Genomic DNA, 12,428 nt, shown 5'->3' with positions numbered 1-12,428 from the left:
GCTTGGTCACCAGGGAGGGGCACTATTCAGATATGTGGCCTCATTGGAAATAGGTGTGACCTTGTTGGAGGAAGTGTGTCACTGGGGGTGAGCTTTGAGGTTTCAAGGGCCCAAGGGTGGCCCCATAGCTCTCTCTGTCCTCCTGCTACCTGAGGATGCAGATGTAGACCTCTCAGGCACCTCTCTAACACCAAGTCTGCCTGCATGCTTCCCACCCTGATGACAATGGACTAAACTGCTGAACCTGTAAGCAAATCTCCAATTAGATGTTTTACTCTGTAAGAGTTGCATGGTTATGTCTCTTCACAGCAATAGAGCACTGACTAAGACAGAGGAGACAGTCACCCATACTTCTGGGTGTGATGGCAGAAGGCCCAGGTGACAAAAAGAGACCAGAACTCTCTTGAAAAGGCCATGAGGGTTGGCAAGATGGCTCAGCAGGTAAGAACACTGACTGCTCTTCCAAAGGTCCTGAGTTCAAATCCCAGCAACCATATGGTGGCTCATAACCATCTGTAATGAGATCTGACGCCCTCTTCTGGTGTGTCAGAAGTCAGCTACAATGTACTTATGTATAATAATAAATAAATCTTTAAAAAGAAAAGACACTGAAGGGATAGGGTGGTGGCCAACTCTGTAAAGTGCCAACTATGTAAACCTGAGTTCGAGTCCACAAGTTTTTAAAAGAAAGAAAGAAGAAAGAGAGAGAGAGAGAGAGAAAGCCAGGTGTGGTACTGTGTAATCTTAGTATGCAGGCTTGCAGGAGGATCCCCAGAACTCGCTGGTCAGCCAGCCTAGCCTGCTTGCTGAATCCAAGCCCAGTGACAGAGCCTCTCTCAAACATGATGGACAGCTGAGGAACCACAGCCAAGATACACCAACACTCACCATGATGGTTGTTTCTAATTGCCAACTTGACATGACCTAGAGTCACGCAGCCAGAGTCTCAGTGAGGAACTGTCTGGATCAGGTTGGCCTATTGGCATGACTGTGGTGGGGTGGGGGGAGTAACCACCACACACATACACAAAGATACCTAAGGGGTATGACAGTCACACCTTAATTGGTACCTCTTGCCCTTGGCAGTGTCCAGCATTACAAAGAGGGTCTTGTGCAGTCCAAAGGGACCCAGTTCTCCCCACAGCCTTTCTTTCTAGGCGTAACAGAATTTAGAACCACCAACACATCTTGGCTATGGGAACATGGACAGGGCTTCTGCCTGGATCCATTAGGAAGCAAAGTGCATGTTCTATGTAGTATCCTGAGAGCACCCGCCTCACCGGCAAACAGCAGAGTTCTCTGGGAAGGGTCTTCCCCAGCAGACTCACCCAAATGGTCCTTGGTTTTGCTAGTTGGCTTGCAGTATACAACCAAGTCCGAGAGCTCAATGGCGATGGACTGGTTCCTCTCCCAGTACTTCATGTTGTTCTCCTGTAGAGATGAACCCGATACAGCACTGAGCCAGCATCTGCACCTCGGCACACTTTGGCTCACCTGGACAGCTCTCCCTGAACACACTACAGTACCGAGCCAGCATCTACTCCATGGCACACTTCACTCACCTGGCCAGCTTTCTCCCTGGATCCCCCAGCACCCAGGGTTGGGTGTTTTTCTGTCCTGAAGACAATCCCCCCTCTCTTCCATCCTCTTTAGATTCTCCACTATGCTGTTCCCACCCAGGGCTCGGAGTCTAGGACGGCTCTGCCGCTGCTGCTCTCTAAAGTCACACAGGCGTGAGCTGGAGGGACGGCCCAGTGGTTAGCACAGCTCACCATGAGAACCTGAGTTCAGCTCCCAGCACCCACATGATAAAGCCAGGTGTGGTCTTTCACACCTGCCACTCCAACACGGCAGTGGGGAAGAGGCAGGGGGATGGCTGGGGCTTTCTGTTGCCAGCATGACCCCACAAACTAAGTTCTAGGTTGAGGGAGACACCCTGCCTCAAAGGAATAAGGGGAAGAGTGATAAAAGATGGTATCTAACACCCTCCTCTGGCCTCCATGCATGCACACAGCGTTTACACCGGCATACATGCATGCACACATGCGTGTGCATGTGCGCACACACACACACAGAGATAATAAATGGTAAACAGAGAGCCACAAGCAGAAGAACATGGCTTTAATCCCAGTGCTTGGCTGGCTGAGGCAGGAGAATTTGGAAGTTCAAGGTCAACCTGAAGTAGGTGGAGACCCTGATAGCAGAAGAGGGAGCTTCTGTCATCCCATTATGCCCCTGCCTCCTGTCTGACCCCCTCCCTAAAGTCACGCTGGTTGGGGTGGTCCACAGGACTCGGTACTCTAAACCTCTGTGGACCCCCAAGAACCATCATCTCTTTCCTCTCTATCTTTGAAACCTATGCAGCCTCCCTCTTCCCTTAGCTCCCCCAGCACAGCCCAGTGCAGACAGCTGTCTCCTTAGCTTGGCTCAGGCCACACACGTGGACCAGGGGAGGGAGGACTCCGCTCCACACAAGCACTGTACAGTGCTATCAGGTAAGGGTTAACTTCTCATTCTCTCACACAGAGCTACCCTCTCGCACTGCTCCAGACTCAGCAGCCTTTCATTGGCCGGGGCAATGGCTGACGGAATGCTTTTACAAGAGCGTCAGCATCTAGGAGGTCACTGGCTTCCAGCATCCTACGCTGAGTGCTTTAGGGATATTGTCTAGGTTGGTCCATACATCCCAAGAGACAGAATTGCCTCCAGCTCTGAGCCACATAGCCAGACAATGTCAAGACCAGATTTGTAAGCTGGTGGCCTGGCCTGAAGTCCCCTCTCTTACCCTTCCTGCCCCACGTTAGAACTCTGGCACCACTGGCCACCAGATTACAGCTGATGCCTGTACCCAGCCCCGGAGTTTAGAATGCAGGGTCCCTTTGAAACACAGCAATGGCCTCTGAACCCATCCTTGGCCTCATCAGGGCAGAATGGGCTGGGATGGGTAGGTACCTCGCTCCCCAGTGTGCTTAGACCCACCTTGGTGTCCATCTTCCAAGTGATCTCCCGTATGCTCTGAAACCACTCAAACAGCTCCTCCACACGGTCGGTCGCAAACTCCACGGGAGGATCTCCCTGTTTCTTAGGCTCCAGGATAAAGACGAAGGCTTTCTGGTTTTTCCCCTGGGGGGCCTTCACTGTAGACAGAGGGTAAGGAAAGTCCTGATGGGCCCAGGAGGTGACCACCAAGACCGCACTTCATACTAGTGCCCCCACCTCAACTGCCACAGCTATAGTCACACGCTGATGGGGACTCCCACCTTCTGGCAGGCAGTGTCTTGAACCTTTTGTACAAGTTACAGGTAAAGGTGTGTATCGGGCTGAGTATTATCCTCCAAAGAGATTTACCAAGCTCCTGTCCCTGCGAGTGTAACATTTAGAAAAGGAATTTTGATGTACCAACTATCTCAAGATGTGCCAGACCTGGGCTGGAGAGATGGCTCAGCGGTTAAGAGCACTGACTGCTCTTCTAAAGGTCCTGAGATCAAATCCCAGCAACCACATGGTGGCTCACAACCATCTGTAATGAGATTCGATGACCTCTTCTGGTGTGTCTGAAGACAGCTACAGTGTACATATAATAAATAAATAAATCTTAAAAAAAAAGATGTGCCAGATATAAGATCAACCTTAAATCCAAGGAACAACATCCCTAGAAGAGAAAGACAATGGGGTGTGGGAACCCAGACCCAGAAAGCAACCCTATGAGGATGAAGGAAAGTCAGGAACGCTGTGGCACACTAAGGCTGACTGACAGATGACAAGGAAAAAAGATAATTATAGATAGGAACATGAAGGTTACCCTGATCTGTCCTATACTGGTGTCTGCACTTTGTGAGCTCTGAGGTGATGTCCCTAGCAGACAACTACACGTGTGGTTTTAGCTTTTAGCAAACCTCACGGGGACACTGTGACACTCATCCTATAGGAGACAAGACCGAGAGGCTCAAGGTGACAGCAACATTTGCAAAGTCACACGGGCAGAGCTGAAGGGCAGCTCCACCCTGATGACAAGTCCCTACTGCTGAGCGAGCGAGCGACATCCCCATGTCCTCTAACAGGACAATACAGGGAGGGGGCAAGCCAGGGCATCAGCTACAAAGGTGAGAATTGAGTCTGACAGTCTCGGCACATTGGGGAGTTGCCAGAGACTTACCCATTTTCTCATCTGGAGTAAAAACCCTCCACCTTCCCTACCAGAGTCACGGGAAGGGAAAAGGGAGAAGAGAATAAGGATGGAAAGAAAGTAATGGCTGTATAAGAGGGTGGGAGTATCGGTCCTGGGATTGTTGTCATAGGAACCCAAGGGGACCATACTCGGACCTCCCCGGGAAAGAGGGGACTCAGCTCAAGAATCAGTGGGCCACCATGGAGGGAGCTTGGGCTCTGTGCTTGGACCTGCAGCTACAAATAGGAAGCTACATCTCTGGAAGCTACTGTGCACCCACGTCAGTGTGGGCAGGCCCTGAACACAGAGCTGCGTGCAAATCACAGCTCATCTCTACACAGAATGCCCCGCCACATCCCTGGTACCACACATGCTGACCAAGGCAGGTCAGGTTTCTTGCGGGAGCTAAGATCTAGTGAGAAGAGCCAGGCAAGAGCCTGGGGAGCTTTAGCGCCTGACGCACCCAACCCTGACCAATCAGCAGCTCAGCTCTCTGTAAAGCAGACACATGGGCAGATGTTGACACCATGACAACAGCTAAGTCACCAGTACTTCTTAGAGGGCAGTCCTGTGTTAGCAGATGGTGGCAGCAGGCCCCACCATCAGGGACCTATCAGTCCCCATGCATGCTTCAGCCCCACCTCATCTAGGTCTGAGAGGCACAAGACATGCGCCAGCCCACCTCCCTGCTGAGGCTAGTCCTTAAACCAGCCTTGGTAGGGCGGGGTGGATCTGGCCTGGAATCAAGCTGAGAAAACGAGTGCACATACCAACGTTGTAGGTATTAAGATCCAATATGCCTTTGCAGAGAGACCCGAGGGGATTGTCTTCAATAATCTGTGAAGAAATGAGACCCGATTCTCAGTAGTCATAAGCAAAATAATAAAACGACAACCAGTTTCTAGACATGCCGTTTAGTGACACGCCGCCACTACCTGTGGCGTGGCTTAAAATGCGTTTTCATTACAGAGTCCATGGGGAGGGCGATGACGGAGACTCAGCAGTGCACAGATACCTACAGTATCTGTATTGCATTTTTCCAGTCCACAGAGACACACCTTGTGAGTCCTAAAACCAATCTCAAACCCCGTTACAGAGACCTCATCTGCTGTGCATATGAAACGAGGCCACTTGGCCTTCGACTCCTGTAGCTCAGGAGCCTTCTGCGGCTCCCGCCACGTCCCACGGAAAGCTACAGCTGGGATCTGCCATCTGGCTTCTGTGGCTTTCCAAGCCCTGGCCAACCTCACCGGCCTTTATCCCCTCTGTGCTGCACACTCAAATCGTCTGTCCTGGGAACCAACTGAGATGGCAAAGCTGATGTTATTGCTATACTGCCCCAGCCTTCTCTGCCAGGCTTCCGGTGACACACAGATGCAGTGAGGAGTCCTGTCCCTGTCCCAGCCACCTGGGGACAATGGTCTTCCACTCACCACACCCTAACTTAGGCTGTGCCTTCCTGTGCCCATCTCTTGGTAATTAACCCAGCTTCACTTTTAAGACTCAAACACTGGTTCCTCCAGAAAGCCCTTCCCCAATTGTGTTGCCACCCTTAGAGAATAAACGCTGGGGACCCTAAAGGGATGTACGCCCACATGACAGATTCTTCCCTGGGGCAAGCTGATGAACCCAAGTGGCCCCTTTCTTCCACCAAGAGCACTCTAATACAAGGTGGCTAGGGACCAAAGCCTGGCTCACAGGCAAAGTCACCAGAAGGCCCTGTCTCACCTTCCAGCAAAGCACTGTTCCTTCCTCATGCTAAGCACGTTCTGCATGTCTGCCTCTCTAAACTGAATGTGTTTCATTTGCACATTGCTTTGAGCAGAGGACAAATTCCCCGTCTGGCCACTCTTACTCCAGTGGGAATTCTCCTGAGCTTTCAAAACCTCAGCCTCGCACCGACTGATTAAAACACAACCGGCTCGTCATGGAGGCTTTTACCCAAAGCAGCTCAGGGCTGGTCCCAATTTCTGCATCACCCTGCTCGCTCCACTGCCCAGCTCTGCAGAGACACCCACCCCCAACAAGTACATGTCAAAAAGTCATCCCCCACCCCCACCCCAAGATAGCTCAAGGGACTCCCCCAAAGCCTGCGCCACAGACTATGGAGACCCACCTGCTTTTCCATCTCCTCAGCATCTCCTGCCGAGATATCCTCGACATAGTTGGACGGGAAGTACTGCTGGATCCGGGTCCCGTAGTCCCCTTTCCACCTGCGGAGAACCACAGACACGGAGCGCTTAGCCTGCTCAGCTGAGTGCTCAGGTGACCCGAGGGGCTGTCATGATCTATGACGAAGGCATTTCAATGGGAGCATACGCCTTTTAAAAATACTTATTGTCAGATGACCAAGAACTCATTCCTCATGACTAAATTCTGGTGTTGGCAACACTAAGAGATGTCAAAGCTTCCAGGGCTTTAAGAGGGACCAAGGGCCTCTCGGAGAGCGCCCACCCCATTTGTGGGAAGGCTGTGAATCCAGACACAAGAGTGTGTGGGGCCAAATGGCCTGCAGTGAAATCTTAGCTCCTTGGAGCTGAAGAGATGGCTCAGCATCCATACCAAGTAGCTCTAACTCCAGCTCCAGGGGATCTTCTGCCCTCTTCTGGCCTCTGTGGGCACTACACTCTAAGGCGCGCATGCGCGCGCACGTGTGCACACACACACACACACACACACACACACACACAGAGGCCTATGTTGACTCATAATTTAAAAGTAATAAAACCAAATACTTTTCTAAAAGAAATTCCATCTCCTTCAGTGACTACACTGGTACTCTGTACCACAGGCTCCCCATCTGTAAAATGGGGCAATGCTGGAGCTGCCTCGGGTTTTATTAGGACAGTCTGGGTATACCAAGTGCTTCAAATGGCATCTGGCATCCAGCCCAGGTATGACAGTGTCCATCCTTGGCTCAGTATGCAGCTCAGTGTAGACACTTGCCCCGACTCTGCCAATAAGAGGCTGAGTCGGGGTGGGGGGGGGATGCTCAGCCATAGAGCACTGGCCTAGCCCCTCATTACAGCACCAGCCACATTTGACATAATCCATTGTGGATGTGCTGTGGCCACGCTGGACACTTACACACCTCCAGTCTATTCCTCATTGCAGGGTCTCATACTTTCAAGGCCACTCCAAAAGTACCTCTAGCCACACCATGTCGCAGCATTCCAGATCCCACAAGATCCAGCCTCAGGAGCCTGTCACAGCCCAGCTGGGTCTCAGCCCAGGGAAGCTCCACGACCCAGAACTGCCCCTGCTGCACTGCCTAGCTGCCGGGCCCGACAAGCAGGCTACTAACCTGCTAACTAAGCCTCCTAACTACCTAAGACCTGACTCTGTACCTTCTCCTCCAGAGAGCCCTGGCAGCTGCTCCTCTGTGCCTCTCTGGCCCCTGTGCCCACCACTGTTTAAACAGACACCTTACCCCTAACTTAGAACCACACGCCTGCCCTCCACACGGCCTGAGATCTTTCTCAACGTAACCAAATCCGTACATGGCAGTAGCAGGAAGCACCTAATTTGCTTCTTTGGCCTGAACAAGCAGAGTAAGGATATGTGGTACTGTGCACATAGTGGCTGCCAAGTGCCAGCCCTTTCTGCACCCTCCTCACCACCTTCCTTTCTCTGAATCATCATAGGCATTGGCGCCGCCTGGATTTCAGGACCAAGAACTTGATAACTCTTACTGACATGTAGTTACTAATGTCCACCTTGCTTTCACTCTCCAAAGTGTTTCTACCGGGACAAAAACCATTGGTTGTCGCTGATTAGTTTGGGAGGAGGATCTGATACAAGGAGGTGACTGACGGGCTTGCCATCAGAGAGAGAGAGATGGGTGGCAGCTGTCGTTTACCCACAGCCCCTTGCCAGATGACTTTACCTTTGTCTCTCAGTTCATCTCAAGACAAGAGTTAGAATTTTAGGAAAGTTCACATTAGAACCATGGGGAGGCATGAGACATGTCAGAGTCTTCCCCGGGCAAAAAACAAACAAACAAACAAACAGTGTGACTTGGGAGTTCTCACGGGGGGTTCTACACATACTCTCTTCCCCTGGGCACCAACTGTGCCTGGGAATTCCCTAGATCAAGGGGCAAAATGACAGTGAGGGAGCACCTGCAGCTGGGAGGCCCAGAGGGGGAGAGGCCTTGGTAATGCCAAGCGCCTGCCCTGGGAGAGAAGGTCAGAGGGCACCAGTGAGGGCAAGCGGCCTCTGTGAGGACAGAGTCATCAGAAAGACTGAGGGAGGCCGTTCCTCACCTGCTGTCGTATGGCTTTGATGCTGAGGGGTTAGGTGAAAACCGGTTTGGAATCAAGAGGGTCTCCTGATTTTTAAAATGAACTTGAGAGGCTGGAGAGATGGCTCAGTGGTTTAAAGCACTTTGCTTCTGTTTCAGAGGACCCAGGTTCAGTTCCCAGCATCCACATGGTGGCTCACAACCATCTGTAACTGATGCCCTTGTTGGGACTCTTTAGGTACCTGCATATATGCGTGTGCATATTCAGACAAATAGGCACACATGTATATACATATTTTTTTAGTTTGTTTGTTTGTTTTTAATTTTTAATCACAAACAAGCTTGTGTCATTGCTGGAGCCCACACAGTAACAATGCAACCTTGGGAAGACCTCCATGGCGAATCAGCACCCATCCAGTCTGGAATGCGAGACAAGAGGGCTCAGAGCGCCACCCAGCCCCTTAGAGTCACCACAAGAGGAGGCCAGTCAAGTTCACCCCCAAGAGGCCCATCCCCGGTCAGCCTTACCATCCCCCGGGCTCCTTGGAGACATTGTGGATGAGGGCACCGCGGCAGAAGGTCAGCTCATCGCTGCGCTTGGCTTTGTAGTCATAGAGTGCTTTCACGGTCCTCTGAGGCTTGGGGAGGAAACAGGAAGAAAAGAAGGGCAGTTGGATGACAGAGGCAGGGGAGGGAAGCAGGACCCGTTCGGAAGCCAGACCGCAGAGGCCAGAGTTACTACGCCATCTGCTGGTGAGAGTTGGTATTGCATGGGAACCAAACACACGCAGTCCACCAGGAAGTGGGTTAAAGACTCGCTCAACCAGGAGAAAGAATAAACATTGCTAATTTCTTGACACAATCTCTTAGATTAATCCATATTCGCCACCTCAGAGCTGCAGTTCTTAATGGTTCTCCCAGAAGTTCAGATATTATCGTCTAGTCATGCTAGGAGACCTGGATGTAGTGGTGCCTACCCATAACTCCAGAGCTTGGTTGGGGTGCTGCTAAGGCGAGAGGAACACAAGTTCAAAGCCTGCCTGAGCTACACAGTGAGACTCTGTCTCAATGTCTCCCACCCCTCCCTAAATCAAACAACAACAACAAAAGCTGGGCTCTGTATGAGCAAGAAAGATGGAATTTATGGAGGCAAAATTTTCAAAGAATTTTCTTGAAGCCTGCTACTCGATAATAGTAAACACACAAAGAAAGAAAAAAAAAAACCCACACACAGCAAAGAAATAGTAATAGAGAAATCTCTAAAATGATCAAGCCTGCTTAGGTCTTTGGCTTCCCTCTCTTCCCTGACAAAGGAGAAAGGACTCGGGAAAGATCACTTCTGGGAGACTAGATACTGAGTCCGTCCCAGAAGTTGTAACTGCGGCTCTGCCCATTCCTATCTGTGTAAGCAGGAGCCCGCTAAGCCTCCATTTCCCCAGCTGAAATGGTAATTAAAGTTTTATGGATTTCCTGAGAAAATTCAGTGAAATAATTCATGTGACAGTAAAAAATGCCTGTGCCCTGCATTTCTTAGACATCTGCCAACATGGAGAGCTGCCCTGAACTTACTGTTCTAACCTACAGTGACTCCCTTAACTGTCACAACCACTCTAACAGGGAGGTGGTGCCATCGTGCCCATTTTACAGATGGGAAAGCTGAGCACAGAGACATGAAGAACCTAGTCCAGAGCCAACCACATGAGAAGTAGCTGAGCCCAGAACTGGGTCAGTGACTGCGAGGTACTGCCATCCTCCACCAGAATCTATAAAGACTAATGCAGCTTCTAGAAGCTTCTGCCATGTAGAACCCCAACCAGAGACTGGCTGGATTATTCCCCGGCATTCTAAATGTGAGAGCCAGAGCCGGGCCCGTGGTGAGAGGGAGGCACAGGCATGGCATAGAGAGGTACTACTGAATGGTATTAGGGAGAGACTGCTTTTCTGGGACAGCAAGAAAGGCCCAAGGGGACTAGTGAGAAACAAGCCAACCACTATGTGGCCTTGTAGGAACTGGGCATATCCACACGGCCAAGAGGACAGGCTTCTAACCCAGCTGCTAGGAGTCACCTGAATAACCTCAGCTTCCTCACCAGTAAAATGGGTACCACACGATGGTACCTGCTTTGTGTAGCTGGTGTGAGGAATTAGGACCTAACCAAGGCTAAATGCTTAAAACATACTGGACTCTTGTCTTCAACACACTTGACATGTTACCTCAAATGCTATCCTTCCAGTCCTGTGAATTTACCTAGGTCACTCTGAAAAAGTCAAGATGGGGATTGGGGGGGCACTGGAAATGCACCTCAGCTATGCATACACCTCAGCCTGGCATATGAGAGGTCCTGGGTTCCATCTCCGGTACTGGGAAGTAGGGCTGTGATGTCATCCTTACAGCTCCACCCTCCCGTGTCATCTGCCTGACGCTCTTGTGAGCCAGTAGACCTAACTCATGGAACTGTGTTTAAAAGGAGAAGAGACGCAGGCCCTTCAGAGCAAACTGAGTCCGTAACTCTGTGAGGAGGATGGAGGTCAGCTCAACGTTCTTCCGGGGGCTGCTGGGGGGACGTCCCAAACCTATCCATCCGGGCTGGGCCTCAGCACAGCACAGCCTTCCCTCTGAAACGCTGCCCATACTAGTTAGCCACTCTCTCCTCACCTCCTCACTCTGAAGCCTTCATGGCCTGCTTTGAAGTTGCATCCACCAAAGATTGGAAATGTGTTTTTTAAAAAAAAAGGAAAGGAATTGAGTCCTGGATCTCAGCAGAGCCCACCAGAGAGTGGCCTCACCCTAGTCATGTGTACCAGGCAGAAAATCCGCTGTAGTTCTTCCCCCACTAAGTTTGAGATGGAGATGGAGCAGCTGGAGGCAAAAAGCAAAATCCACCTTTTCCTACACAAAGCTACGAGGCAGCGGCAGGGTGGGAATCCGAGATAGCGCTGGCCTCGCAAGGAGGGCATCGAACCAGACATAATTCATAAACGCCTCGGGCTCCGTCGGCAAGCAGAAAAGGAGTTTTGGAAGATTTTTTTAATTAGAATCTGTGTGGCCCAAAGGTGGTTCACCGAAACTCGGGACTCTAGCGAGACTCGGTTCCATCTGGATGGAATTCTATTAACCTCCGTGAAACCACATGGTATATCCTACCCTTCACCATGAAATGTTAGTTGTGGTCAGGTGTCCCAGAATACGCCCCACTATAACTGTGATAGAGACCAGTGGTGGGGCAAGGGTCTCCCTCTCACTCTACTGGGTAGGACTGGTGCCGTACCATGGAAGGGTTGATCTCACTTGGGTCCACATACATCCTGCTGACGTCATAGAGAGAGTTGATGTCTCTTTCCTGAAAAAAGAGGAAGGACAAAGAGTAAATGGAAAGGACTTGAGGAGTGTGGCTCAGGGAAAGAAGCGTTTGCCTGCCATGGGCAAGGTCCCGGGTTCGATTCCCAGCACCAAACAGGAAGTAAGTACGGCACCCCAGGCTCCTAGGATGGCCTGTGGCAACAGCCAGGCTGCAGGCTTTCTCGGGGTATCTTGTTCTTTGGAAAGAAGAGTTGGAGGGGGCTGGAGAGATGGCTTAGTGGTTAAGAGTACTGACTGCTCTACCAGAGGTCCTGAGTTCAATTCCCAGCAACCACATGGTGGCTCACAACCATCTGTAATGGGATCCAATGCCCTCTTCTGGTGTGTCTGAAGGGTACTCATATATATATAATAACAAATAATAAATAAATAAATCGTTTTTTAAAAAAGAAGAAGAAGAGTTGGAACCTCATGGGATTCTTGTGTGGCTTGGAGGGAGAGATAGCAAGAGGATTCAAAAAGTTCCTCCAAATTTGGAAGCAACCTGGAAATCAAAGACACCCTACCCTGACCCAGAGGATACCAGGATCTCTTCTTGATACCCTGTTCAAGGATAGCATATCTGCAGCTCAAGAGAATCATACCAGGGGAACTGGCAGGCATATGCAGCAACTGCCAAGGCCCCTGGCCTACCCTGGCCCTCCCCAGCCTTCCTG

General features: G+C 50.9%; 1 protein-coding gene across 7 annotated transcripts in view; it reads right to left on the bottom strand.

Moving 5' to 3' along the window:
- The window catches only part of Plcg2 (phospholipase C gamma 2), a 136,277-nt gene that overhangs the window by 25,420 nt on the left and 98,429 nt on the right, over positions 1 to 12,428 (bottom strand). For all 7 annotated transcript variants that reach the window (XM_021170477.2, XM_029480946.1, XM_021170482.1 and 4 more), the window contains 6 exons: positions 11,681 to 11,752; positions 8,940 to 9,049; positions 6,285 to 6,381; positions 4,939 to 5,005; positions 2,980 to 3,137; positions 1,329 to 1,431 (listed from right to left, as the gene is read on the bottom strand). In XM_021170477.2, the coding sequence (XP_021026136.1) occupies positions 1,329 to 1,431; positions 2,980 to 3,137; positions 4,939 to 5,005; positions 6,285 to 6,381; positions 8,940 to 9,049; positions 11,681 to 11,752 (607 nt within the window). The remainder of the gene's footprint in view (positions 1 to 1,328; positions 1,432 to 2,979; positions 3,138 to 4,938; positions 5,006 to 6,284; positions 6,382 to 8,939; positions 9,050 to 11,680; positions 11,753 to 12,428) is intronic.

The sequence above is a fragment of the Mus caroli genome, chromosome 8 (genome assembly GCF_900094665.2).
Source record: "Mus caroli chromosome 8, CAROLI_EIJ_v1.1, whole genome shotgun sequence".
Classification (NCBI taxonomy): domain Eukaryota; kingdom Metazoa; phylum Chordata; class Mammalia; order Rodentia; family Muridae; genus Mus; species Mus caroli.
Note: the sequence above shows the minus strand (reverse complement) of the source record. Positions and strands in the feature narration are given on the sequence as shown.